Below are 18,311 nucleotides of genomic sequence, written 5' to 3'. Positions count from 1 at the left end.
TCACGTCTAAACTCACACTTTAATGCCCTTTGAATGGACTGGAATTGAAAACCACTGATTTAAAGGAATGGTGAAAAATAAAAATTTGCTGAAAATGTATTCACCCGCAGGCCCTCTTAGATGTAGATGAGTTTGTTTCTTCACCGGAACAGATTTGGAGAAATTAAGCTTTATATCTATTGCTCACCAATGGATTCTCTGCAGTGAATGGGTGCCGTCAGAATGAGAGTTCAAACAGCTGACAAAAATATTATAATACTTCAGTCCATCAATTAATGTCTTGTGAAGTGAAAAGTTGCATGTCTGTTAATAAATCAAATCCATCAGGGTGTTTTTAACGTCCCTCTCTGAAGCTCGCTATGTAATATTGCTATCTCCATTGAAAAAGTCATCTTATCTGAATCAGGAGAGAAATATGCACATATCAAGCACCGCTTATGAGCAAAAACAGTCCACAACAGTTCTAAACAAAAATGTTGGTTGATTTTGATGTGAGAGGACAACAGGGGAGGAAGCGTCTCACTTGAGGAAGCATTATTATGCATTATGGACTTATATTTTGGCCAGAAGCAACGGTTTAAAGTTAAAAACTCCTTTATAATGGATTTGTTTCATACAAACATGAAGCTTTTCTCTTCACAAGACAATTCCTCGTGTCCTACGTGTGATTCCTTTGGTGTCAATAAAGACTTAATTCTAGGTTCTCCTGCATTCTCCTCGTTCTTCGCTCCTTGTTCTGTCATATGCGGAAACCGTTGTGGCGGATGCAGGATGTATGCGTCGCGCGCATCTTTGAGATATGCTAGTCTCGTGAGTTTGTTTACAGGAGCAAAGGTAGCAAAGTTTCCTTACTTTAGCAAAGGAAAACCAGTGTCCTCTTGGCTTGTATCGAAATCCTCCAACATTTGTCTTTACAAATCCTCGGTTTGTACTTCTGATTCATGACTGGCGTTTTGTTGTTTTGTGCTTCTGCGTATGACAGATAGCAGAAGTGATAGAAAAGTGTTTATTACATTTGAAATATGGATTTTTTCTTACAAAAACGCATGGATTCGCTACAGGAGGCCTTTATTCCCCCCCCGGAGCCGTGTGAGGCTCGTTTTACTATGGATTCGCGTGCTTTATTTGACATCTTGTGGACTGTTGAACAGAAACACCCACTGACTGCAATGATAGAGCTTAGAAGTGCCAGGGCAATTTTTAATATAACTCTGATATGATTCATCTGAAAGAAGAAAGTCATATACACCTAGGATGGCTTGAGGGCGAGTAAATAACAGGCTAATTTTCATTTCTGGGTGAACTAACCCTTTAAAATGCAAATATTTTGTCGAATTAAAAAAATCAAACACTAAAATCTAAAACCAATCTTTTCAAATGATACAAGTGAATTTAGGCATCACAACATTATAATGTAAAGCATGAAGTTCCATGTTCATTTTGAGCTGAACTAATTTGCTAAATATTTAAAGCAGTGGTTTTCAATTTATTTCAGTCCTCACAACCCCCCCCTTGCATATTTTATCTCTCAGATTCAGATTATCAGCTTGTTAGTGAACTGTGTTCCGATTGACATGATCCCTACAAAGTGGTCATTGCTCCCTACTCCCTGAGCATGGGACATACGTTAAAGTTTACTTTGCTTTGGAACATTCATTCACAGATTTGCCTACGCCACGGCCTGCAGCATTTTCACACAGACGAAACTTACTAGAGATGCGTGAATTGTGACATAATATACCTCTGTAAATAAATACAATTTAAATTCACGTCTAAACTCACACTTTAATGCCCTTTGAATGGACTGGAATTGAAAACCACTGATTTAAAGGAATGGTGAAAAATAAAAATTTGCTGAAAATGTATTCACCCGCAGGCCCTCTTAGATGTAGATGAGTTTGTTTCTTCACCGGAACAGATTTGGAGAAATTAAGCTTTATATCTATTGCTCACCAATGGATTCTCTGCAGTGAATGGGTGCCGTCAGAATGAGAGTTCAAACAGCTGACAAAAATATTATAATACTTCAGTCCATCAATTAATGTCTTGTGAAGTGAAAAGTTGCATGTCTGTTAATAAATCAAATCCATCAGGGTGTTTTTAACGTCCCTCTCTGAAGCTCGCTATGTAATATTGCTATCTCCATTGAAAAAGTCATCTTATCTGAATCAGGAGAGAAATATGCACATATCAAGCACCGCTTATGAGCAAAAACAGTCCACAACAGTTCTAAACAAAAATGTTGGTTGATTTTGATGTGAGAGGACAACAGGGGAGGAAGCGTCTCACTTGAGGAAGCATTATTATGCATTATGGACTTATATTTTGGCCAGAAGCAACGGTTTAAAGTTAAAAACTCCTTTATAATGGATTTGTTTCATACAAACATGAAGCTTTTCTCTTCACAAGACAATAATTGATGGACTGAAGTCTTGTGGATTACTTGTGGATTATTGTGAGGTTTTTATCAGCTGTTTGGACTCTAATTCTGATGGCACCCATTCACTGCAGAGGATCCATTGGTGTGCAAGTGACGTAAAGCTAAATTTCTCCAAATCTGTTCTGATGAAGAAACAAATTATCTACATCTTGGATGGCCTGAGGGTGAGTAACACAATTAAATATCAAATATCGATCATACCTTGAGTCGATATCTCTAATATCAGCTTAAAGTAAGAATAAAAAAAATGTAAGCAGAATTTAAATAAATAATTGTGACAAATTTTACATTAAGCCCCAGTTACCTGTGTGCAAGGGTCGGCGTGGTTGGGGAAAGTTCTGATTGGAGCATAGAATTTGGTGACACGTCAGACAGAGTGACGTCATCACCAGTGCCATTGATTCGGCAGAGGTCCGCAGTGACGGGTGGAGTCAGGGGGGAATGAATGTCAGCAGGCGATTCCTGTGGAAAACAACAAATCAGTGGGTTATTTGTTGCACCCTCACATACTTATGACATAAACTTCTTTTACATATATAACCGTTAAACTGCTAATTACAATGGTGGGATTTAGGAAAACTAAATTTTTCCTGATTTGATGAGATTTCCCTTGGAGACTGAATGTGTGAATGTGAGATGTTGTGAACAGTCTTTACGGACATCATTAGGCCCTTTCGCACCGCTTTAGTTCCAGAACTCTTTATTTGACATCTTGTGGACTGTTGAACAGAAACACCCACTGACTGCAATGATAGAGCTTAGAAGTGCCAGGGCAATTTTTAATATAACTCTGATATGATTCATCTGAAAGAAGAAAGTCATATACACCTAGGATGGCTTGAGGGCGAGTAAATAACAGGCTAATTTTCATTTCTGGGTGAACTAACCCTTTAAAATGCAAATATTTTGTCGAATTAAAAAAATCAAACACTAAAATCTAAAACCAATCTTTTCAAATGATACAAGTGAATTTAGGCATCACAACATTATAATGTAAAGCATGAAGTTCCATGTTCATTTTGAGCTGAACTAATTTGCTAAATATTTAAAGCAGTGGTTTTCAATTTATTTCAGTCCTCACAACCCCCCCCTTGCATATTTTATCTCTCAGATTCAGATTATCAGCTTGTTAGTGAACTGTGTTCCGATTGACATGATCCCTACAAAGTGGTCATTGCTCCCTACTCCCTGAGCATGGGACATACGTTAAAGTTTACTTTGCTTTGGAACATTCATTCACAGATTTGCCTACGCCACGGCCTGCAGCATTTTCACACAGACGAAACTTACTAGAGATGCGTGAATTGTGACATAATATACCTCTGTAAATAAATACAATTTAAATTCACGTCTAAACTCACACTTTAATGCCCTTTGAATGGACTGGAATTGAAAACCACTGATTTAAAGGAATGGTGAAAAATAAAAATTTGCTGAAAATGTATTCACCCGCAGGCCCTCTTAGATGTAGATGAGTTTGTTTCTTCACCGGAACAGATTTGGAGAAATTAAGCTTTATATCTATTGCTCACCAATGGATTCTCTGCAGTGAATGGGTGCCGTCAGAATGAGAGTTCAAACAGCTGACAAAAATATTATAATACTTCAGTCCATCAATTAATGTCTTGTGAAGTGAAAAGTTGCATGTCTGTTAATAAATCAAATCCATCAGGGTGTTTTTAACGTCCCTCTCTGAAGCTCGCTATGTAATATTGCTATCTCCATTGAAAAAGTCATCTTATCTGAATCAGGAGAGAAATATGCACATATCAAGCACCGCTTATGAGCAAAAACAGTCCACAACAGTTCTAAACAAAAATGTTGGTTGATTTTGATGTGAGAGGACAACAGGGGAGGAAGCGTCTCACTTGAGGAAGCATTATTATGCATTATGGACTTATATTTTGGCCAGAAGCAACGGTTTAAAGTTAAAAACTCCTTTATAATGGATTTGTTTCATACAAACATGAAGCTTTTCTCTTCACAAGACAATAATTGATGGACTGAAGTCTTGTGGATTACTTGTGGATTATTGTGAGGTTTTTATCAGCTGTTTGGACTCTAATTCTGATGGCACCCATTCACTGCAGAGGATCCATTGGTGTGCAAGTGACGTAAAGCTAAATTTCTCCAAATCTGTTCTGATGAAGAAACAAATTATCTACATCTTGGATGGCCTGAGGGTGAGTAACACAATTAAATATCAAATATCGATCATACCTTGAGTCGATATCTCTAATATCAGCTTAAAGTAAGAATAAAAAAAATGTAAGCAGAATTTAAATAAATAATTGTGACAAATTTTACATTAAGCCCCAGTTACCTGTGTGCAAGGGTCGGCGTGGTTGGGGAAAGTTCTGATTGGAGCATAGAATTTGGTGACACGTCAGACAGAGTGACGTCATCACCAGTGCCATTGATTCGGCAGAGGTCCGCAGTGACGGGTGGAGTCAGGGGGGAATGAATGTCAGCAGGCGATTCCTGTGGAAAACAACAAATCAGTGGGTTATTTGTTGCACCCTCACATACTTATGACATAAACTTCTTTTACATATATAACCGTTAAACTGCTAATTACAATGGTGGGATTTAGGAAAACTAAATGTTTCCTGATTTGATGAGATTTCCCTTGGAGACTGAATGTGTGAATGTGAGATGTTGTGAACAGTCTTTACGGACATCATTAGGCCCTTTCGCACCGCTTTAGTTCCAGAACTAAATGTACGGTACTAAAGTACTGGGACGATTTTGCGCGAACTATTTCCCAGTACCATTTAAAGGGTTGCATTCGCACTGAGAGTGTGTACTAAGAAGTGACGTAAGCCGGTTGACAGCGACGTCATTTGTGCGTGGCATTCAACAACAGAAACAAAGAACTACGTTAACAACAGGAGGATGGAGGACGCTGTGATCGGAGCTGTGTTTTTGTTGTGTCTCGCGGGTTTCACAATAATGGACATGGAATGTCGACGTATACGTAAAACGATTGAAAGAAAGGAAAGGAAGACTAAGAATCTCCAACGACAACTGGCAGTGCTACATTTGCTACAAGTGCCTGCACTTCAGCGTCCGTCCATCTATCGCTGTTCTCCATACAGGTCCATCCTCCATTACAGGACATACCTGAGAGGGCGAACTTGCCAGCTCCATCTTTTCTAGAGACTTCTCCTTGGCCATCCTGGCTGCTTCCTTGTACTCTGCAAATTTTTCTGCAAACTGAGAAGAGAAATGGGTTTTAATAATCACATTAAGTGGGTTTTTAGTAGCCGGTTAGTGCTAGTTTCACTGGTCCAGCTGATAAAGCCCATCAACCAGCAAGATCTTTCTGCTGAAGCTTATTCGACCAACAAAGTCATGATGGTCAAGTTAGCTAAATAAAGCCTGATGCATACAAAATGCAGTTTATGCTGGTGCCTATTAATTCTTGTCTTTTTAATATTGTATGTAGAAACAGAAATAAGGATATCATGTTTATGTGTTAAAATGGATGAACTATTTTAGAGTGGATATGCGGTATCTCTGCTAAAAAAAGGAGCAATGGTCACAGTTCCCAATATAGACTACTCCCATTAAAGCTTCCAGAGCACTTGAAGGACTTCTAGCATTTCCCTCTGAATATCCAGTGGGGAGACTGCTGTACACTTTAGGTTCAGGGCAACAGTGTTCCATTAACAATGTTTAAACGTCAGATCTCAAGTGAATACACATCAGAAAGAGAAGGTTTATGGCAGGAAACAGTTCAAATAATGCCCATAATATGGACTGATTGACATACAGAGTCAACAGTCAGCAAGAAACAGTGTATGAAAGAGAGTGATCCATTATTGTATCATCATACTCATAGATCTGTTATTGGAGACTGGAGTTAGAAAGTTCAGATATGACCATTGATCTTTCCTTTGTTGTTATTTTGAACTAAAACTAAAACTATTGAAAAATTTGTAATTAAAATTAAGCTAAATTTAAATATCAATATTATATGAAAAACTTTTAAAAAGGTTTTCCTTGGCAACTAACTGAAATAAGTTTAAGTATTAAAATTACTAACAAAAATGGAGTGAATATATGTAGTATCTTAAATAGTTTAATTATATTCGGTTTTGACGTCATGGTTCAGTATGGTTTCGGTATAGCAGGGGGACAAAACTAAACATAAAATTGCTTTTTTTATTAAACAGTGGTTTACTGAAGAAACGGCTCTTTCTTTAAATAAAATCAATTATAATTAAAATTTTCTTAGGGATAAAAATCTACCTCAGCTCATGCTCTGAACTATAGGGAGCCCCTTTACATTACTATAAGGTTCAATTAAATTTCTCCCCCCGGAGCTGTGTGGAGTGTACTTTATGATGGATGGATGTACTTTTTTGGGCTTCAAAATTTTGACCACCACTCACTGCCATTACAAATCTTGGAAGAGTCAGGACATTTTTTATATGATTCTGATTGTAATCGCTTGAAAGAAGAAAGTCATATACACCTAGGATAGCTTGAGGGTAAGTAAATCATAGGGTAATTTTCATTTTTGGGTGAACTAACACTTTAATAGGCTAAAATTAACCAATATAATATAATATGTGGAACATTGTGAATGACTGGTGTTTAAACTCTGCAGAATTCTTTGGCCACATATTCTGTGTGGATTTAATGACAATGCTCCAGGATGGCATTTAATCAGTGATCAATTATGGAATAATTAAATAGCTTATTTGCTGTACAATGAGAAGTCTGTCTTAAAAAATTTTCTAAAATGTCTAAATGAGATGGTCAGGACATGGTCAGAACTGTCTGCTCACAAACACTTAAATGCCTTCAGTACATCTCAAGATATCTCCTGCGTTATAAGCCTGTGAAATGTTATTGATGAAATGACGACAGTCGCTGCCAGTGAATGTGTTTGTGTGGGTGTGAAACCGAGAGCAAATAAGGAGGGAGGAAAGAGCGAGAAGGAGAAGGAGAAGGAGAAGGAGAGAGAGGAAAGAGGTGCACTGTGAATGTTGCACATATTATGTGGAACTCACATAATCATAATTTGAGCATTCAGAGACTCAGGCATCTTCACAGCAAAAAATTCTATCCTTAATCAGTATCAGTTTCCCAGCAGAAATATCTAAACGTTCTTACAAAAATATGTATTAACCTGCAAAATTACTTCATGTCATGGTGTTTATCCTGTTCCTGTGGTAAGATTTTTTCTTACTTGTTTTAAACATAAGCATCACATTTTCATCTATTTTTTGCAGTGTACATCTTTAAGATGGGGAATGTAAAACACGGAATAGATGGATGCACAAACATACTGATCCACGAAGACTGCGTGGATAAAAGGCCTCGAGCGCTCTCATACTCCCACACACTTCCAGAACAAGGCCAACTGGACACACACAAACGTGTAATTTCAAGTGAGAAAATCGACAGTGGGCTACCACTCTCAGCTTCCTGTGTGTGTGTGTTACACATGTTATACAATCATTCCCTCAGAGAGGATGAATGCTGTTCCCTCTGTTCTATACTTCCAGTATTTAGCATTCGCACAGATATTACAGGTTAACCTACAGAGAACAACAGTAGGGTTTTGGAAGTTATAATCCCTAATTTTTAATTGCACATACTGTACATATTTTAAAACAAATGTGCTACGAGCACTGAGGTTGGTAAGTGATGGTTTATGCCTCTGTGAAAAGCAGAAATCAGTGTGATTTCAATTTCATATAATTTTTTAAGTAATGGATATCTGGTGAATTACACATAATCCTGAAGAGAGATCCACCAATCAAGTTGCTGTTACCATAGTAATGGGAATTATTGGGAATGGGAATGAGCAAAGCTCAAAAGTGGTAGTCCACATGTCCATAGCTAATTTTAGTTCTCAGTACTCTGAAACAAGCATCCGTTCAGACAAATAGTCAAATGCTCATTACCTGTAAAACTGTAATGGTCGAAAAAGATTTTTGATGTGACTTTTGGATCAATTCCTCCATGTAGAGATGACAATACTGGAATTCAATTATCACATAAATAAATTATAAGCATAATACAATGATTTCCGAAGGATCATGTGACACTGAAGACTGGAGTATGCTGAAAGTTCAGCTTTTCTGCCACAGGAATAAATTACATTTTAAAGTATATTACAATAGAAGACAGCTATTGTAAGAATATTTTACCATATTACTGTTTTTTGATCAAATAAATGCAGACTTGGTGAGCATTAGAAACTTCTTTCAAAATAAAAAAAAACATATACAGCGGGTAAAATAAGTATTGAACACGTCACCATTTTTCTCAGCAAATATATTTCCAAAGTTTCTGTTGACTTGAAATTTTCACCAGATGTCGGTAACAACCCAAGTAATCCATACATACAAAGAAAACAAAACAAATAAGCTCAGAAATTAAGTTATGTGTAATAAAATGGAATGACACAGTGAAAAAGTATTGAACACTTGAATAAAGGGAGGTGCAAAAAGGCATGGAAAGCCGAGACACCAGCTGAAATCTATCAGTAAATAGAAAGCAATCCTGCCACTAGTCAGTGGAAGTTAATATTAGCTGGTTCAGTCCCAACACCTACAGTACCAGGATGATGAAGATGAAACAAGGGTGGACATTTCAGCAAGACAATGATCCCAAACACAGCCAAGGAAACTCTCAGTTGATTTCAGAGAAAGAAAATAAAGCTGCTAGAATGGCCTAGCTAATAAACTGACTTGAATCTAATAGAAAATAAGAACTAAAGATCAGAGTTCATAGAAGAGGCCCACAGAACCTTCAAGATTTGAAGACTCTGTGGAAGAATGGGCCAAAATCAAACCTGAGTAATGCATGCGACTAGTTTCTCCAGACAGGAGGCATCTTGAAGTTGTCATTACCAACAAAGGCTTTTGTACGAAGTATTAAATACATTTGAGTAGTTCAATACTTTTCCCCTTGTGTCATTCCATTTTATTACACATAACTTAATTTCAGAACTTATTTGTTTTATTTGTATGTATGGATTACTTGGGCTGTTACCGACATCTGGTGAAAATTTAATGTAGCACCTTTAGAAATATATTAACTGGGAAAAAAATGGTGATGTGTCCAATACTTATTTTACCCGCTGTATACACAACAATGTTTGCGCTGTGCCTATTAAGTGTGGTAAACCTAATGAAGTGATGAGCATGTGTATGTGTGGTAGTCCAGCTCAGGAACTTCACAGTTTGAGACTTTTCCATGCTCTCGTGTATGTGCTGCTCAGCTAGCTAAATGCTATGTACTTTGAAGCTGGTATTTGTCTTTATTTTCAGATGCAGACGGCTCGGCAAGAGCTCTAATCAGAGTCCACGCAGCCTGCTGTATAATCACTCACTTCAGGCTTGTAATTGCATGAGAACAGCTGAAAGCTGTACAGTGGGTGGACAGCAGCAAAGAATAGTGCTAAGACTAATTAGGCAGATTTTACAAAATTCCCAGAGAAGATTTTCTTCTTCCTGAAAATGCTAGTTAACGTTATCACATTGTGCTAAAACATGCTGACTTTGCTCACACAGAGTATAACAAAATTTGGTAATAATATAGCATAATGAGGGATTTTCGAGTTTACTTTTTTATCGGAAACAATTAAATTAGGTAAAGGATTTTTAGAAGCAGAAGGGTTAAATCTCACGTATACACACACTAATCTACATAAATTATGGTGTACAAGAATCACACATATGCAGCCGTGATGAAGCAATAACGTCGCACATGAACTTGATGGATGAATCAGTGAATTGTTTTTGAACCTGTTCATTTATATAAAACATTCAACAAACTGTTTCACTCAAACTAAACAAGAAGAATGCATTTGGTTTAAAAACCATGATAAATTGTGATAAAGTGATCATGCTACACTACTACTGCTAAAAACACTGCATGCAGCTGAAAAAGCTTCACTATTTTGAAAACGAGCTAGTTATGTAATAGCATGCTACTGAAAATTTTTGTTCTGAAAAGCTAGTATTGTTTCTACTTTAAGTTATTGTCTCTAAATAAAATGGCAAAAAAATGTGAAAGAGAAAAGACCTCAAAGAAAAATACAAACTAAACTGAAACTGCATTTGATCAAATGCTGTCAAGTGAAGTTATATTCAAGATAAAGTGAATAGCACTCAGCAGATAGAGACCTTACTGCTGGCTGTGCTACTGCCTATTATAAGTCAATGGTGGTTCAGATAAGGACAAGGCTTTAGTGACAAGTCTCTGTCATTCAGAGTGACAGGACCACAATCAGCTGTGCCATACAAAAGTAAGGGCAGAATAAATTGCATAGGGGGAGAGGGAGAAAACACAGGAATGGACAGAGCTTAAATATCATATCAAGCTTTACATGAGCTCTTCGATCAATGTAGCATCCTGCTAATACCTTTAGCCACTGTGAGCCGTAATTGAAATTCCCTTCAGGGCTCAGACTTGACTTAAGATCAGACTCTAATTACAGCTGCTGCGCTGACCCCATTCCCTGCCCCAGTCTCAGAAGGAACAGTAACATTTAAAGGCATTATAACTAAATTGTTACCATATTCATGTACCCTGATGGTATTTTGATGATACGCCAAAGTATTTAAAATTATTCCATGGAAAATCATGACCATGATTTTTATTTATTTTTTTTGGTTTACTTTTTGGTTGATAGATGCCTAAATCAAGTTAAGACTGCTAGTGTAGAGTTTTAACCACCACTAATGCTGCATGTTAAAGAGGTTATGGGATAGGTACATGACGATTAAGGGTGTCCACACACTTGTACAGCACTTTGGGATGCAGTAGTTGCATTACAAATGTGCTTTATTAAAAAACTAGATCCAAAGTCAAAGTTTGAATTTTAATAAAATTTAATTACTAAACATATTAAGTTTAATCAAACATAATGCATGTGGCATCACCAGTGAAAAAAGCATAATTTCCTTACACCTTGAATACGTGCGTGCAAACAACCTTGTCACATGTATAATTAAATCATAATTTTTCACACAGGCTTTTAAATAAATTTTTCATGGTAAAAGCATTTTTTACCCATTAAAAATACCATATCACATTTTAAAACAGAGGAACTGTAGGAATATGGTTACATTGATTGTTATTAAAGGTCAAATTATCTGATATTTTAAGAGACTTACTGACCGTGACACAATGTCTGCAGGGGTCCAGTCAATTCCATTCTTTTATCAAGGCTTTCTACGTTTTTAACTTTATGTGCATTGTGCAATAAAAAAAAAAATCTTATTTAGAAATTAAAACCATGCTCATCACAAAAGAGGTGTATTCAAGTAATTGTATCTCAATTGCATGTTAATGTATTTTTGAATGAGCATCATGTTGTTAACCCTATGGTATGTTTAAGGTCACACACAATTAAAAAGGATCAACTGCTGATAAACAGTGTGTGCTTGCCTGTGTAGGTGTCAACAGTCACAGTGCAAAGTGCACTGGTTCACATGTTATTTCTGTCGCTGAAACCAAAAGCTAAGGGGAGGGCTGAGCATCCCAACTCACAAGCACATTCAGGCATACTGCGGGAGCTATTTTAAATCCTGCTCGGCTAAAGCTTAGGAACCGTAGGGATATGGTTAAGACTGCACATGAAACACTTCATGTGACTGCTGAGATTTTGGTGGAGTGGTTGAAATTAATAGTGTGTCCACTCCTGCAGGAGCAATGTTTGTGAACTATACGCTAATTAGATCGAAGGGTTCATGATTTGGCGTAAAAATCCATATGGCTGATTTTAACAGTGTGTTTTTTGGTGGAGAATGGTGGAGGTACATGGTCTGTAGTGGTCTGATTCCAAGTATTGTGGACAATTACACAAACTACATGAAAATAAATAGGTAAAACTATGAAAGCCTTAGAGTAAACAGCCTACAGTAAGATGGATAGACTTACTCTAGCGGATGTAGAGTCCCTACTACTGCCTATTGATGTTTCCTGGATTATTGGACCATTTCAACCACTGTATAAGACTGCACAGAAGTGACCAATTCAAGCGCATGCTGCTCTCCACAGGGAGAGTGAATTAATCCACTTCTATCCAAGGGAATATGTTTGATAGCAATCTCTAGCAGGTCGGTCCTTCGCACACTCAAATCTCTTGTGCACAAAAAGGTCCTGCAAATTCAACTGATGCATCAAACTCACATTATATTTTTGAGATTTGGAAAGCACTCTCAGAAGCTTTTCTTGGAGCAAAGACAATCGTTTAATCTCCACCGAACATATTATAAGACTGTTCCATTCCTTTCCTCAATTTCCCTTTGCAGTCCTATACACTCTCAAAAAACAAATGGTCCAAAAGGGGGTTTCGCAGAAGAACCATTTTTGGGTTCAACCTTTTGTGAAATGGAAGGGTTCCATGGATGTCAAAGGTTCTTCATGGAAGAATAGGCTTTCTTTTTAAGAGTGTAAACATGAATGAAAATAAAACACCACATTACCTTTGATCCATCCAGGCTGATGATCCTGTACACGTTCCTGGTACTGTCATAGAAGTAAGATACAGTGACCGCATGCTTGCTGGTGGGCATCCAGTTCTTCTTAGTACTGGGGTCTATCTGGAAGACGTGTGCCCGGGTGCTGTAGATGGGCTGCTCCCTGAAAGGTAGGAAGAAAAAATGGTGAACCTCTTTGTGCCTGAGCACCATCGTCTCTCCAATTCCACCAGGCGCGGTGCAACGTCCCGGTAGACGGATGACCATTTCTTCAGCCTCCATTTTGCTGCTGAGCACCACTGTTTGAACCCAGGTGGAATCCTGGGCCTGTCCTAACCAGTCAGACACATTGGTGCCCTGCTACCAGTGCAAGGCGACCATTCAACGCCCTGCTGATATGGAAATGCCAGCTGTTTGGCTGGGGCCGTGTGGGATGGACACTAAATATAGTCAGGGACACAGTAATCTGTGCAGTCCCACCCCTATTGGCCTGGATCGATTTAGGAGAAAATCTTAAAAATAATGGGCGTGTCAGTCCTAAATTTAGGACTCCTAAATGTTTGTTCTAAGAGTATTTCACAAAGCGTTTTAGCGCTAAAACTAGCTCCTAAATCTGTGAAATGTTAGGAGCAGTGAAGAGGACTCCTAAGTCACTAAGACCAAATCTGGACTATCCTAAAATGGCTGTTGCCAGCAATCTGCCTCGGAATATAAACATTTTAGAAACATTTGACGATAATGAGCTTTTAAAAAGGTATCGGCTTTGGTTTGGAGGTTATCCCCAGAGCCGGCCCAATGCATAAGCGAACTAAGCGGCTGCTTAGGGCCACCAGGGGGCCCCCAAGAGTACATGAAAAAAAGCAATATTAAATATTTAAATCATTTATACTTATCATCTTATTATTTCAATAGCGACACATCATGCAGGCATAATAGCGCTGTATGACAGATGTATGACTTTTATTTAGTTTTTCCTTTTTTATTCGAAATATCCACAAACTTGTTAACTAGCCTACATCATGAACTATATGATACAGACATTCTATTTGTCAAATATGTGTAAATTAATTTGTTTTGTCATTTAAACAACCTTAATGACCATGTTAGTTGATCTATAATGCACGCTGGATGCTGTCGTGTGGATCTGTCGAATTTACATCACCTAAATTCACCCATTTCTCCCAAAATACATGAAAGTAAGTGGTCAGCGAACTGAGAGAAAATAGAGTAAACTTTATGGTTACCTACACAATGTGTATTTGACATGTCGTCAAATTTTAATTGAAAGGTTTATTATTGACGCTTTCCATAGAATGGAATTTAACAAACTATACATTTCTTTTTTTTGCTAGTACTTAATTGAAATATCTATTTAAATGTCTGAAATCTTAAAATAAATTAAATAAAGCGGTTGAAAACTTTTTGAATACAGTTTTGATATATGAAAAGCACCGAGAGTGTCTTTCTCAGGCTCAGCGCCAGCCAAAGCGCGGCGCGTCAAAGGGTTAAATTCGATTGCATTTCAGGGGTGGATGGGGGACAAATTGAACCTGGGGTGGGAGGGGGCCTGGCTGACTAGTTAATTAGCATAGCCTAGGTAGGGTATCTTCTTGTTTTAGGGAAGTTCATGTTTGATTAAATATCCGTAAATAGCCTTGACATCATAATATATGAATGTATAATATAGAATGTCGTGGAAAAGTTCATTTATTTCATTTGTTGAGATAGTGAACTGGTGGGTTTTTGTTAAATGTGAGCCAAAAAATAAAGTTTTGTCAGGTGGATGCTGCACACTGGTGGTGGTTGAGGAGAGACCCCCCACCACATGATTGTAAAGCGCTTTGGGTGTACAACAATACACAATAAAGCGCTATATAAATGCATCATTCATTCATTCATTCATTCAAAATCATCACAATTAAAAGAACCAAAGACTTCAGTCTGTGTAAAAACTACTTCAGTCTGTGTGCATTGAATTTATTTAATACACGAGTTTCACAATTTGAGTTGAATTACTGAAATAAATTAACTTTTCCACAACATTCTAATTTATTGAGATGCACCTGTTTTATAATATTTTACTTAGCTAGTTTTTGATTAAAGTTTTTGTCTTCTGAGTAAAAATAACTTTCCTGTGTATATATTTTGGTAATAAAAATAAGCTTCTGTTTCATAAACTTGGTGCTGATAACAGCTTAATATTATTTACCTTACTTATACTCCAATACCATTATGCCTCAGTTGTTGTTTTAGATGTGTGTTTAATAATTTATGTTGTTAAAATTACATTCTATTCCGTAAATGCATTGTCAGCTGGTTTATTTAGCTACTTTTCAGTACACCACATTAAGTATGCCACTTAGTACTGTAAGACTTTGAATGTTAAAGTGCAAATTAACACCTGACCACTCTTGTGGGTTTGCTACTGTTACAATTAAAAATCGTAGAAGGGTAAAAACATAAGAGGCAGACATTGGTATGATGTAAGCAACACAGCAACAAATAAAATCGATAATGGGTTTGCGAATAATCAAGCATTGACAATAATCATTTTATCACTTTAATAATCAATCGTATTGGTGGCACTGAGGGGCCCCATGTAAAATTCTGCTTAGGGCCCCATAAAGGCTTGGGCCGGCCCTGGTTATCCCAACTCCAAATTTTTTATTATATCCTTAATATATAGCTGTTCTCGCATCCAGTTTGGTTTTCTTTTGTTTGCATGTCTTACTATCAGCCATTATTATTCTACTCTGTTAATTAAAAGGCTGTTAATATGCATATTAGGGCTGCCCCCTAATAGTCGACTAACCGTTAGTCGACGAGAAGAGGCTTGGTCGACCAAAATTTCATTAGTCACTTAGTTGCACAAAAAAAAATTTCACACGAAATGGCGAAACCACGCAGTCCTTAAAATAGGTCTCAAAATACTTCGTCATTTTTGGTCATACAGATAAGAGTAATGCATCTTTTGTATCTGTAAAGACTCTACGTTTATTTGTGTTTATTTGTGTGCACTCAGAATAACAACGAAACGTTGCGCTTTTGTAAAATAATTAAAGCAAACAGGATGCGCTTTCTGCCGTCTCGGACTCTGTGAACTTGAGCGCGTCACTTCGAAACTCTGTGTATTCTTGCCTTATTACAGACATGAAAAATATATCTATAGAGAGTGAAACTTTTAAATGAACCAATTCAAATAGAAAACAAATATTCTCAGATTATGTAATCCATATGAAACATGCATACAGGCGCATACTGCGGAGATGACGAGTCAGTGTCGCCGACTTCACCGAAAACAGAAGCACTAGTGTAACAATAAATTATCAAAACATTAATGCAGTGTACTTGCTGTTTTTCCCTAACACATTCATAATTATTATATTTGCCAGTGCGCTTGAGCGCTTATTAGGCTATGTAGGCAACTAAAGGCTCATTTTTATGATTTATATGGTTTATTATTAAAAGTGCGACTAATAGTCGACTAATGCTTAAAATGAACGACCACTAGTCGACCAGAAAAATCTTTAGACGAGGGCAGCCCTAATGCATATTGACTAATTGTTTACGAGAAGCATACATATAAGAAGCTGACAATTAGCTGAATATATACTTGTTTAATTAGTGACACTTAGCCTGCATTTTAAATTCTTTATTTGAATGTGGCAATTAACATTTTTATTTTAAAACCTTTGTTTGTATATGGCAACATAATATTACGCTCTACAATATTTCTATGAATGAATCTCTGACAGAAACTATCAGCCAATCACTGTGGGCATAGTTAGTAAGCATGCTGACATCATTCATAGCAACGAGGTCAACCCCGTCCTTTACTCTTAGCTTAAGACTTCTGTCTATTCCTTAGTAAAAGTTTGTCTCAGCAGCTTTGTGAATAGGTTTAAGAGAAAACTCTTAGCTTTTACTGCTATTTAAAATAACTCTTAGTGGTAAGATAAAATGTTTTGTGAATACGGGCCCTGATCGTTGCTGTTGGAAGTACGTTTGCACACGTTGGACGAAGGTAACACAAACACTAGATAAACTAATGTGCATTACTTCTTTTAGTCTAAGAGGATGAGTGAAATTTCATAAACACCCCAGCCAAGTTTTCCAATGCTGCATTTAAAGATTGTGTTAACAATTCAAAAGTCAACAATACACCCTTCATAAGCACATTTTTCGCAAAAATGAAAATTCTGTTTCATTTACCGATATGACTTTATTTCTTCTATGTAACACAAAAGAAGATATTCTGGAGAAGGTTTCAACTGTTTTTCTCTATACAATGAAAGTCAATGGGATCTAAAACAACACTGGACGCTATTTACTTTCATTTCTCAGCCAGACAATTCTCAGTATATCTTCTTTTGTGTTCAACAGAGGATATAAATTCATACAGCTTTGAAACAACAGGGTGAGCAAATTAAAACAGAATTTAAATTTTTTGGGATCATTCCTTCAAAGGGGTCATATGATGCTGCTAAAAAGAACATTATTTGGTGTATTTGGTGTAATGAAATGTGTTTATGCGGTTTAAGGTTAAAAAAACACATTATTTTCCACATAATGTACATTATTGTTTCTCCTCTATGCCCCGCCTTTCTGAAACGCGTCGATTTTTACAAAGCTCATCGGTCTGAAAAGCGAGGTGTGCTGTGATTGGCCAGCTATCCAGTGCATTGTGATTGGCCGAATACCTCAAGCGTGTGACGGAAATGTTACGCCCCTTACCATACTGTGATGCCGTGTCCCGGCAGGAGCGACGAGACAAAATTATATTACATATAATAATATTATAAACGAGGCATTTGTTGCATCCAGTGGGGACATAATTATGGATTATAATGACTTATACTGTCTTTTTACGCGTTGCGTTGCATCGCGCCACGTAAACATAAAACCATGTCTGCATTTGTGATCTGAGAAATGACAAACAACAAGCGCTACTCTACACTGCCCAAAACTAGCATTTGAATCATCAGTGGCAAATCCTTTAAATAAGAAAACGTACTTACAGTCTGTGAGTCAGAACAGCCGGCATTGTAGTCTACTCTCCCAGGATCAGGAAAGAGTCCTCCATAAAATGCGCTGCACACATCTGAAAATTTGGGTTGAACTGTTCTGGAACAGTGTCGTAAATACAACTTAACCACTGATTTCTAGTCATGTCCTCTTTTGGAAGGCCAAACAAAGTAGTTTTGCTTTTTTTTTTCGGTAGAGTGAGCAGAGGCTGGCGGGCTTGAGAACGGCGCGGCCGGCGGATTCGACGAAGGAGCGTCCGGCGGGCTTGCAGCAACCACATGTGACGACCCCGGGCTGGACTCCGCTTCATCCACGGTGAAAGCCGATCCGGCGATCCACAGCGTGAAGTTGATGTATTTCCTCAGCGACCAACACGGATCAGCTCCAGGCATGAC

The 18,311-nt window shown here is 37.5% G+C and overlaps 1 protein-coding gene across 1 annotated transcript in view; it reads right to left on the bottom strand.

The window, feature by feature from the left end:
• The window catches only part of LOC107587538 (homer protein homolog 1-like), a 38,977-nt gene that overhangs the window by 12,858 nt on the left and 7,808 nt on the right, over positions 1-18,311 (bottom strand). The window contains exons 3-5 of the mRNA XM_016275353.1: positions 12,898-13,054; positions 5,564-5,656; positions 4,764-4,921 (exon numbers count right to left, since the gene is read on the bottom strand). Of these exons, the coding sequence (XP_016130839.1) occupies positions 4,764-4,921; positions 5,564-5,656; positions 12,898-13,054 (408 nt within the window). The remainder of the gene's footprint in view (positions 1-4,763; positions 4,922-5,563; positions 5,657-12,897; positions 13,055-18,311) is intronic.

The sequence above is a fragment of the Sinocyclocheilus grahami genome, unplaced genomic scaffold (genome assembly GCF_001515645.1).
Source record: "Sinocyclocheilus grahami isolate Dianchi unplaced genomic scaffold, SAMN03320097.WGS_v1.1 scaffold93.1, whole genome shotgun sequence".
NCBI lineage: Eukaryota > Metazoa > Chordata > Actinopteri > Cypriniformes > Cyprinidae > Sinocyclocheilus > Sinocyclocheilus grahami.
The sequence above is the reverse complement of the archived record's forward strand: the minus strand, read 5'-3'. Positions and strand labels throughout refer to the sequence as shown.